This window comes from Arachis duranensis, chromosome 10 (genome assembly GCF_000817695.3).
Source record: "Arachis duranensis cultivar V14167 chromosome 10, aradu.V14167.gnm2.J7QH, whole genome shotgun sequence".
Classification (NCBI taxonomy): domain Eukaryota; kingdom Viridiplantae; phylum Streptophyta; class Magnoliopsida; order Fabales; family Fabaceae; genus Arachis; species Arachis duranensis.
In genome coordinates this window covers 105,863,383-105,875,927 of record NC_029781.3, presented here as the reverse complement: position 1 = coordinate 105,875,927, position 12,545 = coordinate 105,863,383, and the positions used below count along the sequence as shown (strand labels likewise).

Genomic DNA, 12,545 nt, shown 5'->3' with positions numbered 1-12,545 from the left:
ATAAAAGTATAAATCAGTATATATATTATATAGCAATATGAGTTCCAGCAATAATAATTCCCAGAAGGAGGTTGACCATGATGCTTTGACTAAAGCTTCTTCAGTAGCACTTGCTCAAGTGTTTTCTTCAGTCTTGGAGGCTGCTGTTGATATGAACTTGTTTGAGATCATATCAAAGGCAGAGAGCTCGTTAGGCATGTCAGCTTCTGAGATTGCATCTAAGCTTCCAAAGCAACACAGTGAGATGGGTAGTAGACTTGAACGCATGCTGCCATCTTTGGTGGCTCATTCTCTTCTCTCTTGCTCCATTCGCACCATTAATGAAGAGGGTGACACTGAGAGGGTTTATGCAGTTTCCCCTGTTGGACAATACTTTAGACGTAGTCATGATCAATCGGAAAACTCCTTGGCTGCACTCTCAACTTTAATCTATCGAGGATATCGTCATGTTTGGTAACTGTTTCTCAAATTCTATTATTAATTATTTATTCAATATTAAGCATTTTTATTAGATCATTACCATTTTTTATTGCATTTGTCTTACAGTTAATACTAGTTAGCTTCTCATTTTTTTTCTACTAAAAATATTGCTATTGACGAGACTACGTGCTTGTTTGGGTGCCATTAAATCAATAATTTTTTTATATTTTTTTAGTATCTTTGACAAATTTTTAATAATAAAAGTAAAAGTACTTAAAAAATAAAAATATATTATTTTTGAGAAGTTACAATTTATATTTTTTTAAAAGATCTTTGGGTTTATTTGGGTGAACTTTTAAGAATTTTTTTTTTAGTTTTTTTTAAAGATCTTATGAAAATGTAAAAGTAATTTTATGTTTGGATATGTCATGCAAAAAGATATTTTAATTTATCAATTATGTTTAAGTATAACAATATAAAAGTACTTTTTATTTATTTATTACATAAAAAACATCTTTTTTTAAGGAAATTTTTTTTTAAAAAAGATATAAATTACTGCTTGTCAAATTTTTTTTTTTATTTTTTTGTATTTTTATTTTTACTATTAAAAATTTGTCAAACATAGTTAAAAAAAAATTATTGAAAAAATATTTTTTTACTAAAATAATGAGTATCAAACAAGCACTTTTTTATTAAAAAAAGATATCTTTTACATAATAAATAAAAAAAAGTACTTTTATCTTATTTGATGATTTAAAAAAATTATTTTAATTTTTTTTCGAGAATAGTGCCGAAACAAACTCATATGTATCACAATTCTTATTATAACTGAACAAATTAAAATATGTGATCTCCTCAATAAATGTCGTGTACACTAAAATTAGCCATCAAAATTAGTCAATAATATAAAATACGTGTTGGAATTCAAAATATACATTAAAGATGAAATCTGTATAAAACAAAAGCATCACAGTAATTAGGAGGATAATTAAATAATTTTTATTTTCTTCAAAATAGGAAAGATACAAAAGATGCAATATTGGATGCTAACAATCACAACCATTTCCAAAGAATGTATGGAAAGATGGCATTTGAATATATGGAAACAGACAGAGAGTTAAGTAACCTTTTCGGAGAAGCAATGTCTCAAGCAGGGCCTTTAGGAGTGAAATCAATCCTTGATGCATATAAAGGAGGCTTTGATGGAATATCAACCTTAGTTGATGTAGGAGGTGGATATGGACAAGTCCTCAAACAAATTCTCTTCCAATATCCATCAATTAAAGGAATTAATTTTGATTTGCCTCATGTTGTGAAAAACGCACCCCCTCATCCAGGTAATTAATGTCCACATTATTATATTCACTAATTTATTTGATCTCATGTAATTATTTTATTTTACACATGAAGGGATAGAGCATATCGGGGGAGACATGTTTGAAAGTGTTCCAAAAGGAGACGCCATTTTGCTCAAGGTTTGTATAGCTGCAATGCAAAAGAATCATTCAAATTTGTTTATCAATCTAACAACTTATTAAGTCATTATTTGATCAGCATGTATGTCATGACTGGGGAGATGAAGAGTGTGTCAAGTTTTTGAGAAAGTGCTACGAAGCTTTGCCAGCAGATGGGAAGGTTATAGTTTTGGAAATTTTAGTGCCAGAAATTCCCAAGTCAACATCGAAGGATCTTTATGCTGTGGACATGGATTACGGTATGTTTCTAGTTCATGGTGGAAAGGAAAGAACCGAGAAACAATATGAGAAATTATGCAAGAGGTCGGGATTTTCCAGATTTAAGGTTGCTTGCAATGATTCAACTGCCATTAATGCAGTGATGGAGTTTTACAAATAAAAATGAATTCCCTTCTGTAACTTGTTATCCTTGTAAAATTTGGTGTAATTTGAGAAGGTGAAAATAATGAATCCAAACTAACATATATATAGCTTATCAGTTATGTTGCAAGTTGCATTGCCTAATTAACTAACTAACTAACTAACTAACAAGTAACCATTACTGAGTTCCCTCTTGGCTCTTGCTATTTCATTCATTTTCCCTTGCACTAAAACTATGCAATTGGATTCTTTCGCTTTTTTCTCTTAATTCATAACGTTAAGTGTCTTTTATTATATATCATCCACTGGTCATAGTTTTGAATTCTTTATTGCCAGAAATTCCGAAATCAACATCTAAGGATACTTGTGCTGTGGATCTCCATTTTGTCATGTTTCTAGTTCATGATGGAAAGGAAAGAACCTGAGAAACAATTTGAGAAATTATGCAAAACCTCAGGTAAAAGTGTGGCTTGGGTTACTTAGGAAATGAAATGAAATATTGAAAAATATATATATAAGTAGAAGTGGAACTAGTAAAGATTAACTTTTTTTTGACAAAATGAATCTAAAGAAATATTTTAGCCTCTTAAAGGTCGATTTTGTCAGACAAAATTTATAAAATATAAGAATGCATATTCTAGAAGAGTTTCTAAAAATCATTATATTTTAACGCAATTTTATACGAGTTTGTATAAAAAATTAAGATATTTTAATCTTTTAATTTGATGATTTTATACTTAAATAGTTTTTTTTTTTGAAGATTTCTTTTATATGAATGACCAAGAGTTTAAGAAAAAAAAAAGGCTAAGAATTCAAAAAGATTTGAAGCGGAAGGTGAAGTGAGTGAGTGAGTGAGTGAGAGAGAAGAGAGAGAATAGCGATGGCTCGTTCGATCTCGCAAGAAGCGTTCGACGAGCTGGTGAGAGAGAACATTGACGACCTCGGAATGGAGCCTTCGGAGGCCCTCCAAGACGCCATCCACACCCTCTCTCTCCAAGGCGTCAACCTCTCCGGTCTCTCTCTCTCTCTTCTCGTGTCGTTTCTCATTTCCCGCTGTCGTTTTGCCTTCTTACTTTTTTCTTTTTGTAGGTATTGTGACTTGCCTTCCGGGAGAGACCAGTCCCGTCATCCGGTGCCTCGATAAGCTCAAGCAGCAGCTGCCTTCTCAGCTTCGCGATCCAGTAGACGACGTCGTTTGGACTGACATCGCGGTGTCGTTTGATGAGCTTAGAGCTTTGTGCTCTCAAGACAAAGCCAATGCTGCTATTGCCACTAAGAATGGTGCGGTGGAGTTGCTTTGCTCTCTTTCTTCTAAGATTCCCGCTGCTACTTCTCAAGCGGCGCTTCTTTCGGCTTTCAATGCTTTGACAGCTTTGCTTCATGGTGAGGATCACCTGATGTTCTTGATGCTTCTTCAGTTTCTTGTTTTCTATTTCCAAAGAAGTTGAAATTTTAATTCATTGTCTGAGGAAATCTGTTCATGCTCTGCTTTGATGTAAATCTTTAGTAGCCGATCCAAAAGTTAGATAAAACAGAATGATTCTGTTTGTGTGAGACAGTGATTTATAGTGTGATTTATTGTTTTGAGGAACTCAGTAGTTACACTTAAAATGGTTCAGATGTTATATATACTAAGAATAAGAATTGGTTATGTATCACGATGATTTCGTTATTCAAGCAGGATGATTGAATGAGGCTGATGAGTTGTTCAAATGGTTGTTGACTAATGCTTCCTCTTTAATAATTTTTCATTTTCCATTCCCAAAAATGCAAAATTTTCTTAATTGAAGTTGTTACAATTTTCATTTCCATTTGTCAAAGCAATATTGTCTCTTGTTTTAACAAAAGTATCATGTCATAATATTATCTGAAATTTCAATTTAAGTCTTGGAAAGTTCTGGCCTTAGTATTGTATTTGATTTTTTAATTTGCTGATCCTCAAATTCAATATATATTGCTTATATAATGCTTCTTTCTACCATAAATTGTATGCCCTTGTTACTGCAGATGTTCAAAGTACAGGAACATTTAAGATCAGCAATGGACCAAGCATGATAATTGGTTTCCTAAATGATAACAAGCAAAATATAGATGTCTTAAATAGTGGATTTGGCGTTGTGGCTTCAGCAGCAACTGGTGATGAGATTCTAAAGGAATCATTCATGGAGTTGAAAGTTGATGAGCTAATCGTGGAGATAATGTCCATACATAAGAATGCTGGCATTCAAAATTTATATGATGCTATTCGTGTATTGTTAACACCCGATGATAGTCGAGTTGTAGCTTCACAAGTAAGTTTCCCCTGAATATGTATATGTTCAGGGTTGAAGAAATAGTGTCAGGCATAGATACAAGAAGAAATATATACGTACTTAGAAAAATAATTTGGTGATTAGTGATTAATGATTAGTGAATAGGTATTCTCCATTTATCCTAACTTCAGGTTTTGCATTATGCTATATCATGATTTAAAAGTATCTATTATATTCCATTTTCAGGTCTATGGTTATGCAAGGAAATTTGCAAAGATTGGTATTGCAGAAGCTCTTGTGGATTCTCTGCGTGCAGGACTCCGCTCCCCTGACCTAGTTTCAGCATGCATCACTTTGAAGGCCATTGCTGTAAATGTAAGTGAATTAAAATCTAATCCTATATTAGCTATGAAATATTGAGGAGGTTTGAAAAACTAATGGAAAAATCACTATTAGATCATAGTAATTCAGTTGGGTGATTTTAGGTGATATTTGTGGGTGACTGGTCCTACAAAATTGTCATCATTATCCTTGATAGTCTCAACATTCCCATTGAAAGCCCATAATCTTTTTATGTATGCTGTCTATGCATATGAATATGAATGTATGATTCCAAGGGTTGAGTTGCTGCAATTTTATTTTATTTGTTTTTTTTTTTGGCATTTCTTTTTTGTGAATTGTTATAAAGGAGATTTCACTTGAGCTTTTGGGAAGATTTCCCTTCGCACCTATAAGATTGGTTCTGTTGTATGATAATAAGCTAACCAGAAATATCAGATTTATATTGCAATACAAAAGATGATTTGTTGGATAAATGGACATATTTGACAATATAGAAATAGAAATTAATGCATCATAATCATGGATCAATCAATGGTTTTAATTTTGATTCATTATATTTATATAGTTTTTCACTATTTGGAGTTGCAATGTTGTCATAGACAGTAGGCTGTCTAACATCTTTAAATTGAGACATAATTCTGCATTTTATTGTGCTGCTTTTGTTGAGTATTTATATTCTACGTTGCAGGATGAAATATGTAAATCTATTTCTGAAATAGGTGGTATTGATGCAATACTCAGATGTATAGAGGACAGTGGTGAGCAAGGCAACAAAGCTGTGGCCAAAGTGTGTTGCTCATTACTTTCGAAGGTGGGGGTTCTATGCAAAATAATAGTCTTCCTACTGCCTATGGTTCTTTTGAGCTGAAGTTTATTTTGGTATTTAGATTTTTATTTGTTAAAAGGAAGCTATATCACTTGGAGCTGAGTCTGTTATAACCGTAATGTCCTTGCATATGTTGCATGATTGCTATTTTCCACACTACACCCAACTTTGAAGATATTGTCAACTTTAGCAAAACATCTTTCTAAATTTGAATGTAACATCATTCTTTTTTAATGTTGAAAGACTCACCTTGTATCTTAACTGTTTAATTAATCAGTTGGCAGGAAGTGATACAAATAAGAGTGAAATTGTTGGGAAAGGCGGGATGGATAAGCTAATCAAACTTTCAGCCAGGTTTAATGATGACCCTTCTGTTTTGCAAGAGGTACAAACCTGCAATTTCTGTTGAGAGCTTGTGTAAAATAGTTCAAACTATTAATGACACTATTTTGTAGAGATTTAGTGAAATTTCCTGGGTTAATGTAAATTATGCTGCTCCAAATGGTTTTACTTCTTTATTATGCTTAATTGTATCATTATGCTACCATAGCTTTATTAATCCAAACTCCAAAGGATGTGAATTAACTGATTCTACTGTTACTTATGAAATGTGGAAGGAAATGCTGAAATTCAGATTTATTATGCAGATTCCTGTCTTCTGGTAGATTTGATCCTTATGATTCCCAATATTTATAAAATCCAGTGCATGTCCTGCAGAGATTGTTACAAAAAAGTTTCCTGATATACTTGGATTGTACCATATTTGCATCTCAAAGCTTTCCATTTTATCGGTTTTATTTGCGATGCAGATTATGTCCATCATTTCTGTGCTTTCGTTAAGAGCTCCAGAAAATGCAGCCCGTGCTGTTGAAGCAGGCGCTGGTGACCTTGCTATTCAGGCCATGCAGAAATTCCCTGCAGCAGCCCAAATGCAAAGAAACTCTTGTCTTATGATCAGAAATCTAGTAGTAAGAAATCCCGAGAACAGGCAAGTTTTATAAAACAATGCAAATCATTCTTTCTTTCCGTCATAGTTTTCTTAATTAAACACTAACAAAGTTCCCTTTGGACAGGACCGTACTGCTTAATAATGGAGTTGAGAAATACATAAGGAAGGCCAAGCAAACACACGCTAATTGTAAGGATGCTGCCACTGATGCGCTCAGGGATTTGGGTGTTGATGGTTACAACTTGTAGGTGCCATTTTTGTTTTCTATGTGTGTATTATTGCTTTATTTCTAACATGAAACTTGTTCTTTTTTTGTTATTATTATTTTGGGTGCTTATGTGAAAGAATGAGTGCGGATATGTGACTCATGCGAGATTCGGTGTACAAAGTTGAGGCTATAATAGGCTTGTTTGGATAATACGCTTCCCGACTTTTTTCATCTTTTCATGTTGTTTGGATAACACTTGCACAAAATCATATATTCTTGAGATTCAAAATCCAAAATCCTAAATAATTAGTGGTAGGATTTTCAAAACTCAACAAGATAAGTATGTTTTTAAAACTCCAAATTTATACAATTTTTACTATTTGAATCCGAAATAAATTTACAACGTTGTTACAATGTTACATGATTAAGTCATTTTAAAAACAAAGTTTAACCAAGTTAGCCAATAACTTATTGGCATAATAAAAACCAATTGAAAAAGACGAAAGATATGCATAAAAAGGAAAAAATATTTTGTTAGACTTTATTACAAAAATAACTTCATCTAACAAAATTTATAGTCATAGATTTTCAAAACTTTCACGATATTATTTTAGTATAATTTTTTGGGCTTAAAATCCTAAAGTTATATTTAAGCTTTTAAAATCCCTCTGTAGTAGGATGCTAAAACCCTTACAAAATGAGCATATTTTTTAGTATTTAAAACCCTAAATTTATAAATTTTACATAACTTGAGACCCTTAATAATTCTATAGAAGGAAATAAATGTCCAAAACCTCTACAACATGAATATTTGTTACCGGTTAAAATCTACGATATATTTTTTTAAGCTCATGTCAAGTGCATTTTCCAGAGACTAAATTCCTAATATGATCTTTAAGTAACTCGGTAATTATCTTAAATCATAAAATGAGAAGTGTACAAAAACCAAACTTGGGAATTTTGATGACCCGTAAAGCTTGAAAGCTTTTCAAAAAATAGAATCACCAAGGCAAAATTGTTAGCAGAAAATTTCATCTAAGAATAGTAACAATCCATAATCCACTTGTTAGTCCTCAGTTTAATTTCTGGTACTTCTAATAACGATGGGATCAAGATAGTATCTTTTGCATTCCATGCAGCTTTCCATCCTTGAAGATGAGCCTGAAAGGAAGAAACACAAATATCAGTCACGGAAGGATATATGAAAACTAATTCGAACCAAATGATTTATTAGTGCAAACTGAAATGAACTTATTCGAAATTGAAAACTTCACGCATTTGTTGTTTTTGTTCTCAATTTTGTTACATAAATAGTGAAAATAAAAAACGAAAATAAGAATATCTTTCAATCTTTCCTTCACATAAACCAATTCTCTATTTTTAAAGTCAACAAAAATTACCTATTTTCTATTTTTATATCATGCTTTCACTTTTTAAATACAAAATCTTGTAAAAAATAAATCACTGAATAAGAACAAAAAATATAAACAATAATGGAAGATAGAAAATGAAAGCAAATACCAATTCCACACTAAAGTACTGAAAATGAGAAAAGGAAACTCTCAATGGTTCACATGAATTACTTTTTAAGTTTAGGTAACATGCAAATTGAATATCTTTACAGTAAATTATCTTTCAGGTTCAAGGTAATTCATATCCCTAAAAGTTTATTTGAGTGTTACCTTGCTTAGCCTACGGGAAATGCTTATTGAAACATCTTACTATATGCCTTTTTCTCCTGGTCACGCCTATCAGCAACCTACAACATAATATAACCAGTTAAATTCGCAATACGCTTATAATGCACCTTCATGATTGCTCAACTTAGATATACACTCACCTTCTTCCTGGCAGCAGCAAGTTCCTTCTTAATCCCAGCTGTAAGTAACAAGGTATCAAGTAAGCAATCAAATTTGGAAGACATTTTATCTCGAGTTCAGTGGAAAATTTTCATTTGGATTTCCTAACAAATTCAAATCTTAATAAAAATGACAATTAATTTCATTTATGTTCAGATTGTATTGAAAAGGTGTTTCACATAAAGAAAATAATAATTGAACACTTCTGATAAATCATGAACCTACCAGATAGATGACAAAATTAAATGTCCACCTATATAAGTACAACTAGAGCTGCGTTTGTTTTTGAAAACAGGACAGGACATGACACTAAGACAGAGACAATAGAACGGAGACACTAAAAGTTATTTTTTGTGTATTGTGTTTGGATACGATGGACAAGACACTAATGTAATGTCCTGTATTATGTTTGGATAGACATGACAAAACTAAAATATTTTGTGAAATGACTAAAATAGCCATGTGATTCCAAATTTTTTACATCAACTACAAATTAATTTAATAAAAAATAAGAGTATGTAGGAGTACAGAAAATTACAAGAAGAATTGGTTTATGAACTAATAAGATAAAATGGTATTAAAGTAACAAAATTAAGAATAAATAAAGTAACGTAAAGTAGAAGAGTGAATTAAGTCTCTGTTAATACAGCATGCCATAGAGAAGAGAATGAACGATAAAAAGGAATAAATTAATTATCTAGTCAAGTAAAAAATTCTACCAAAAAAAAGAGAGAATCTGAAAAAAAAAAAGAACGCAGAGAAAGAACTACGATGTAGAGAAGAAGCTAAAATAAGAAGAGATAATAGTAGAATAATAAAAAATATCTATGGATAGAAAGAGAAAAAATTTTGATAAAAAAGTCCGTGTCCACCTTCTCAAATCCCGTGTCCATCATTGTCCTTCGTAAAAGAGTGGACACAAAAATATAAAATAGTATTCTGGAGACAATGTGTTCTGTGTCCATGTCTCTGCTTCCAAATACGTTTTAAACATTCGTTGTCCATATCTGTGTTCTGTCTCCGAAAACAAACGCTACCTAGTAGTTCTTGTCTAACTAAGGCCTTATACAAAATCACAACTTACCATCATTTGGCTCTAAGACCAGTGCATTTTTAAAGCTTTCAACTGCAGCATCTATGTCATGGAGTGCCATATGTGCCTGGTAAGTTCAAAGCCACACAGTTATCATAAAGGAAAGTTGGATAGATTTAATAAAATACAGCCAAAAAACCTCCTCAATTCAGATATCAACCTGTCCTTGCCGGAATAATGCTTTGACATTGTTGTCCTCTTCACGCAGTGCAAACTCAGCATCGAATAATGCTCCTTTAAGATCTCCTAATTTTAATTTACAGGCCTACAAAATTGTATAGCAGAAAAACAACATTAAAGAGAAGCACAAGCACAACAGAGAAAAAAAAAGAAACGGGGAAGAGAATCAGTTCTATTATGCAGATTAGAAACAGGACTTGATGGAAAATGCATTAAAATGAATGCATTTTGAAGTATAGAAATAGTAACTTAAACTTACAGAACTGTTTGTAAAAATTTGAGACTTAGTTTTCCTCAAGGCTATGCTTTTCTCTGCAAAATCATAAGGATGTTACCATAAGTGGATGAAGTGGGGAGCATCTGCAGAATAATCACTATACAATCCATTCATTCATTTGTAGGAAAAGCTAGCATACCTCCATCAATCCCTTCTTTCTCCCAACAAACATCCAAGTAGCGCAAAGCCTTGCGATACTTTCTTTGAGCCATTTTATAGTCTTGTTTCTATCAGAAAAAAGAAAAAAAATACCCGGAAGGAAATTGAGCAAACAATAATAATGAAGGAACAATTATAGGCCGAAGAACAATCTCCCATTCAAACTCTTAGGAGAACTTGATCATTTATTTAACAGTATGGAATAATACAACAAAACTAATAACATGAGATGAATCGTAACAAGCGATACCTTGTAATACCCATTTCCAAAAGTTTTAATAGAGTCTACAGCATTCATCCACCACTGAAGCTCATCAGGTCTCTCGTCAAGGTCTGCTGGCCAATCAGGGAAAGTATCACCATCCTTGAAAAAGTCAAGTATTCCATCATCTTCTCCTTCAGGAATTTCTCCACAATCCACGATTTTAACATCAAGTGTAGGACAATCATTATCTCCAGTTGTCACATGCTCAACTGAGCGGACTACTCCCATTCCTTTGACTACCTTCCCAAATACAACATGTTTGCCGTCTAGATGAGGAGTTCGGGTAGTTGTAATAAAAAATTGAGACCCATTTGTATTGGGACCACAATTCGCCATGGATAACATCCCTTTCCTTTCATGCTTCAACTCAAAATTTTCATCTTCAAACTTCAGTCCATAAATCGACTCTCCTCCAGTACCATCTCCAGCAGATATATCACCTCCTTGGATCATAAAGCCCTTAATAACACGGTGAAAGCGAGAACCCTGAAAAGATAACCAATATGAATTGAAGTTTCGAATTGATATCATTGTTTTCAAGAAGGAACCATTGTAACTTCATTAGTACCCTGTGATTTGGGCACAAGCCTCTATTTAGCTTTCACCGAACCCATTACCTCAAAGTTTTAAACAGCCAACCAGATGCAATTACTCTTCACATGTCCAAAAAATGTCAGAACAAAAAAATTACACTAGGAAGGAAGTAATAACAGGAAGTAGTCCGTCCCATTTGTATTATTATGAGCAAAGCAAAATGCATACAATAATAACTCACTAATCATATCCTAACATACAATGTAAAATCATCATAAAGCATAAGTTATAATTCAAAAAGCATACATTACTAATAAGAGAATAATGTGATACTCTTATACTATGTTCTGGATTTCTTTTTTTCCTTCCAATATATAGCTTAGCACAGTGTTTGATGTTTATCTTATTTTCCATCAAAGAACACTTTTTCCAGCAAAGCAGTCTCATAAACCTTCTCAAAATCAAAATAAGATAACAAAGAGTAGTATAAACACATAGTCAAGGGCACAATCGTCTTTTCTAACGTCCTCTTTCAAAAACAATTGGAAAAAAGAGGAACCTTCAACTTAAACCCTTTCTGTAACCGCAAAAGCAAAGAAAACATCACAAATTAAAACAGATACAGAATCTTCATAGTTGGAAGGAACCTCTTTACATGTTATTAAAGGGAAAAGTTATTATCTTTATAGTTAGTGGGAAAATAGAAGGAAGGGAAGAAAGTAAAGACCTTGAAATGAAGGGGCACATGAGTGTTAGGAGCAATGCCTTTGTTGCCAATGCAGAGAGCCCTAAAATTCTCAGCGGTTTTGGGAACCACGTCATCGAAGAGTTCAATCACTATTCTTCCTTCTAATTCGTCTCCAATGCTAATGTCCAAAAAGCACCTTGGCCTTCCCATCTTCAATTCAGTTTATTGATTTACCCTTTCTGCCCCTGCCTCTGCGTCTCCGTCTGAGATTCAGTGAAGTCGAGTTCAAGTTCGGTGTTAGGGTAGAAGGAAGAGGATGAAGAGTTGAGATGGCAGTAGAAACTTTAAAGACCTTCTAGAATCTTCGACCAACCTTAATGGCAAAGAAGCGCAAGTAGTGTGAAAACTGAAAAATAGTGAATCCTTGCTCTTTTGATTTGAAATAACCACGAAACCCAAATTCCTCCTAATTAACCCAAAGAAATATCGCTGTCGCTATTAAATTAAATAAAAAAATGAAACATTTAACTTAAAGCTTTAGGGAATTATATATATTTTTTAAGAAATAGATAAAAATTATATTAAAAGCCCAAACTTGTATTTCTTTAGAACTATTCATTTCCATGTTTTTTTATTTTATTTTCAGCTACGGTATTTC

General features: G+C 32.7%; 3 protein-coding genes across 3 annotated transcripts in view; 2 read left to right on the top strand and 1 right to left on the bottom strand.

Annotated features, from left to right (window-relative positions):
• LOC107471788 (isoliquiritigenin 2'-O-methyltransferase) overlaps nucleotides 1–2,352 on the top strand; it is a 30,585-nt gene extending 28,233 nt beyond the window's left edge. The window contains exons 6-8 of the mRNA XM_052254947.1: nucleotides 1,438–1,757; nucleotides 1,831–1,895; nucleotides 1,975–2,352. Of these exons, the coding sequence (XP_052110907.1) occupies nucleotides 1,438–1,757; nucleotides 1,831–1,895; nucleotides 1,975–2,274 (685 nt within the window). The 3' untranslated portion in view covers nucleotides 2,275–2,352. The remainder of the gene's footprint in view (nucleotides 1–1,437; nucleotides 1,758–1,830; nucleotides 1,896–1,974) is intronic.
• A 699-nt stretch (nucleotides 2,353–3,051) lies between these two features.
• On the top strand, nucleotides 3,052–7,063 carry LOC107472000 (uncharacterized). The gene is made up of 8 exons (XM_016091572.3): nucleotides 3,052–3,268; nucleotides 3,345–3,638; nucleotides 4,263–4,546; nucleotides 4,754–4,882; nucleotides 5,538–5,660; nucleotides 5,953–6,060; nucleotides 6,485–6,663; nucleotides 6,749–7,063. Exons 1-8 carry the CDS (start codon nucleotides 3,136–3,138, stop codon nucleotides 6,870–6,872), a joined length of 1,374 nt encoding a protein of 457 aa, XP_015947058.1. The 5' UTR covers nucleotides 3,052–3,135; the 3' UTR covers nucleotides 6,873–7,063.
• A 704-nt stretch (nucleotides 7,064–7,767) lies between these two features.
• On the bottom strand, nucleotides 7,768–12,336 carry LOC107471720 (peptidyl-prolyl cis-trans isomerase CYP40). Its single transcript, XM_016091206.3, has 9 exons — nucleotides 11,927–12,336; nucleotides 10,651–11,151; nucleotides 10,381–10,468; nucleotides 10,224–10,276; nucleotides 9,945–10,049; nucleotides 9,776–9,851; nucleotides 8,673–8,710; nucleotides 8,515–8,591; nucleotides 7,768–7,993 (listed from the first exon to the last, which is right to left on the bottom strand). The coding sequence occupies exons 1-8, from the start codon at nucleotides 12,095–12,097 to the stop codon at nucleotides 8,538–8,540; spliced, it is 1,086 nt and encodes a 361-aa protein (XP_015946692.1). The 5' UTR covers nucleotides 12,098–12,336; the 3' UTR covers nucleotides 7,768–7,993; nucleotides 8,515–8,537.
• Nucleotides 12,337–12,545: the final 209 nt, after the last annotated feature.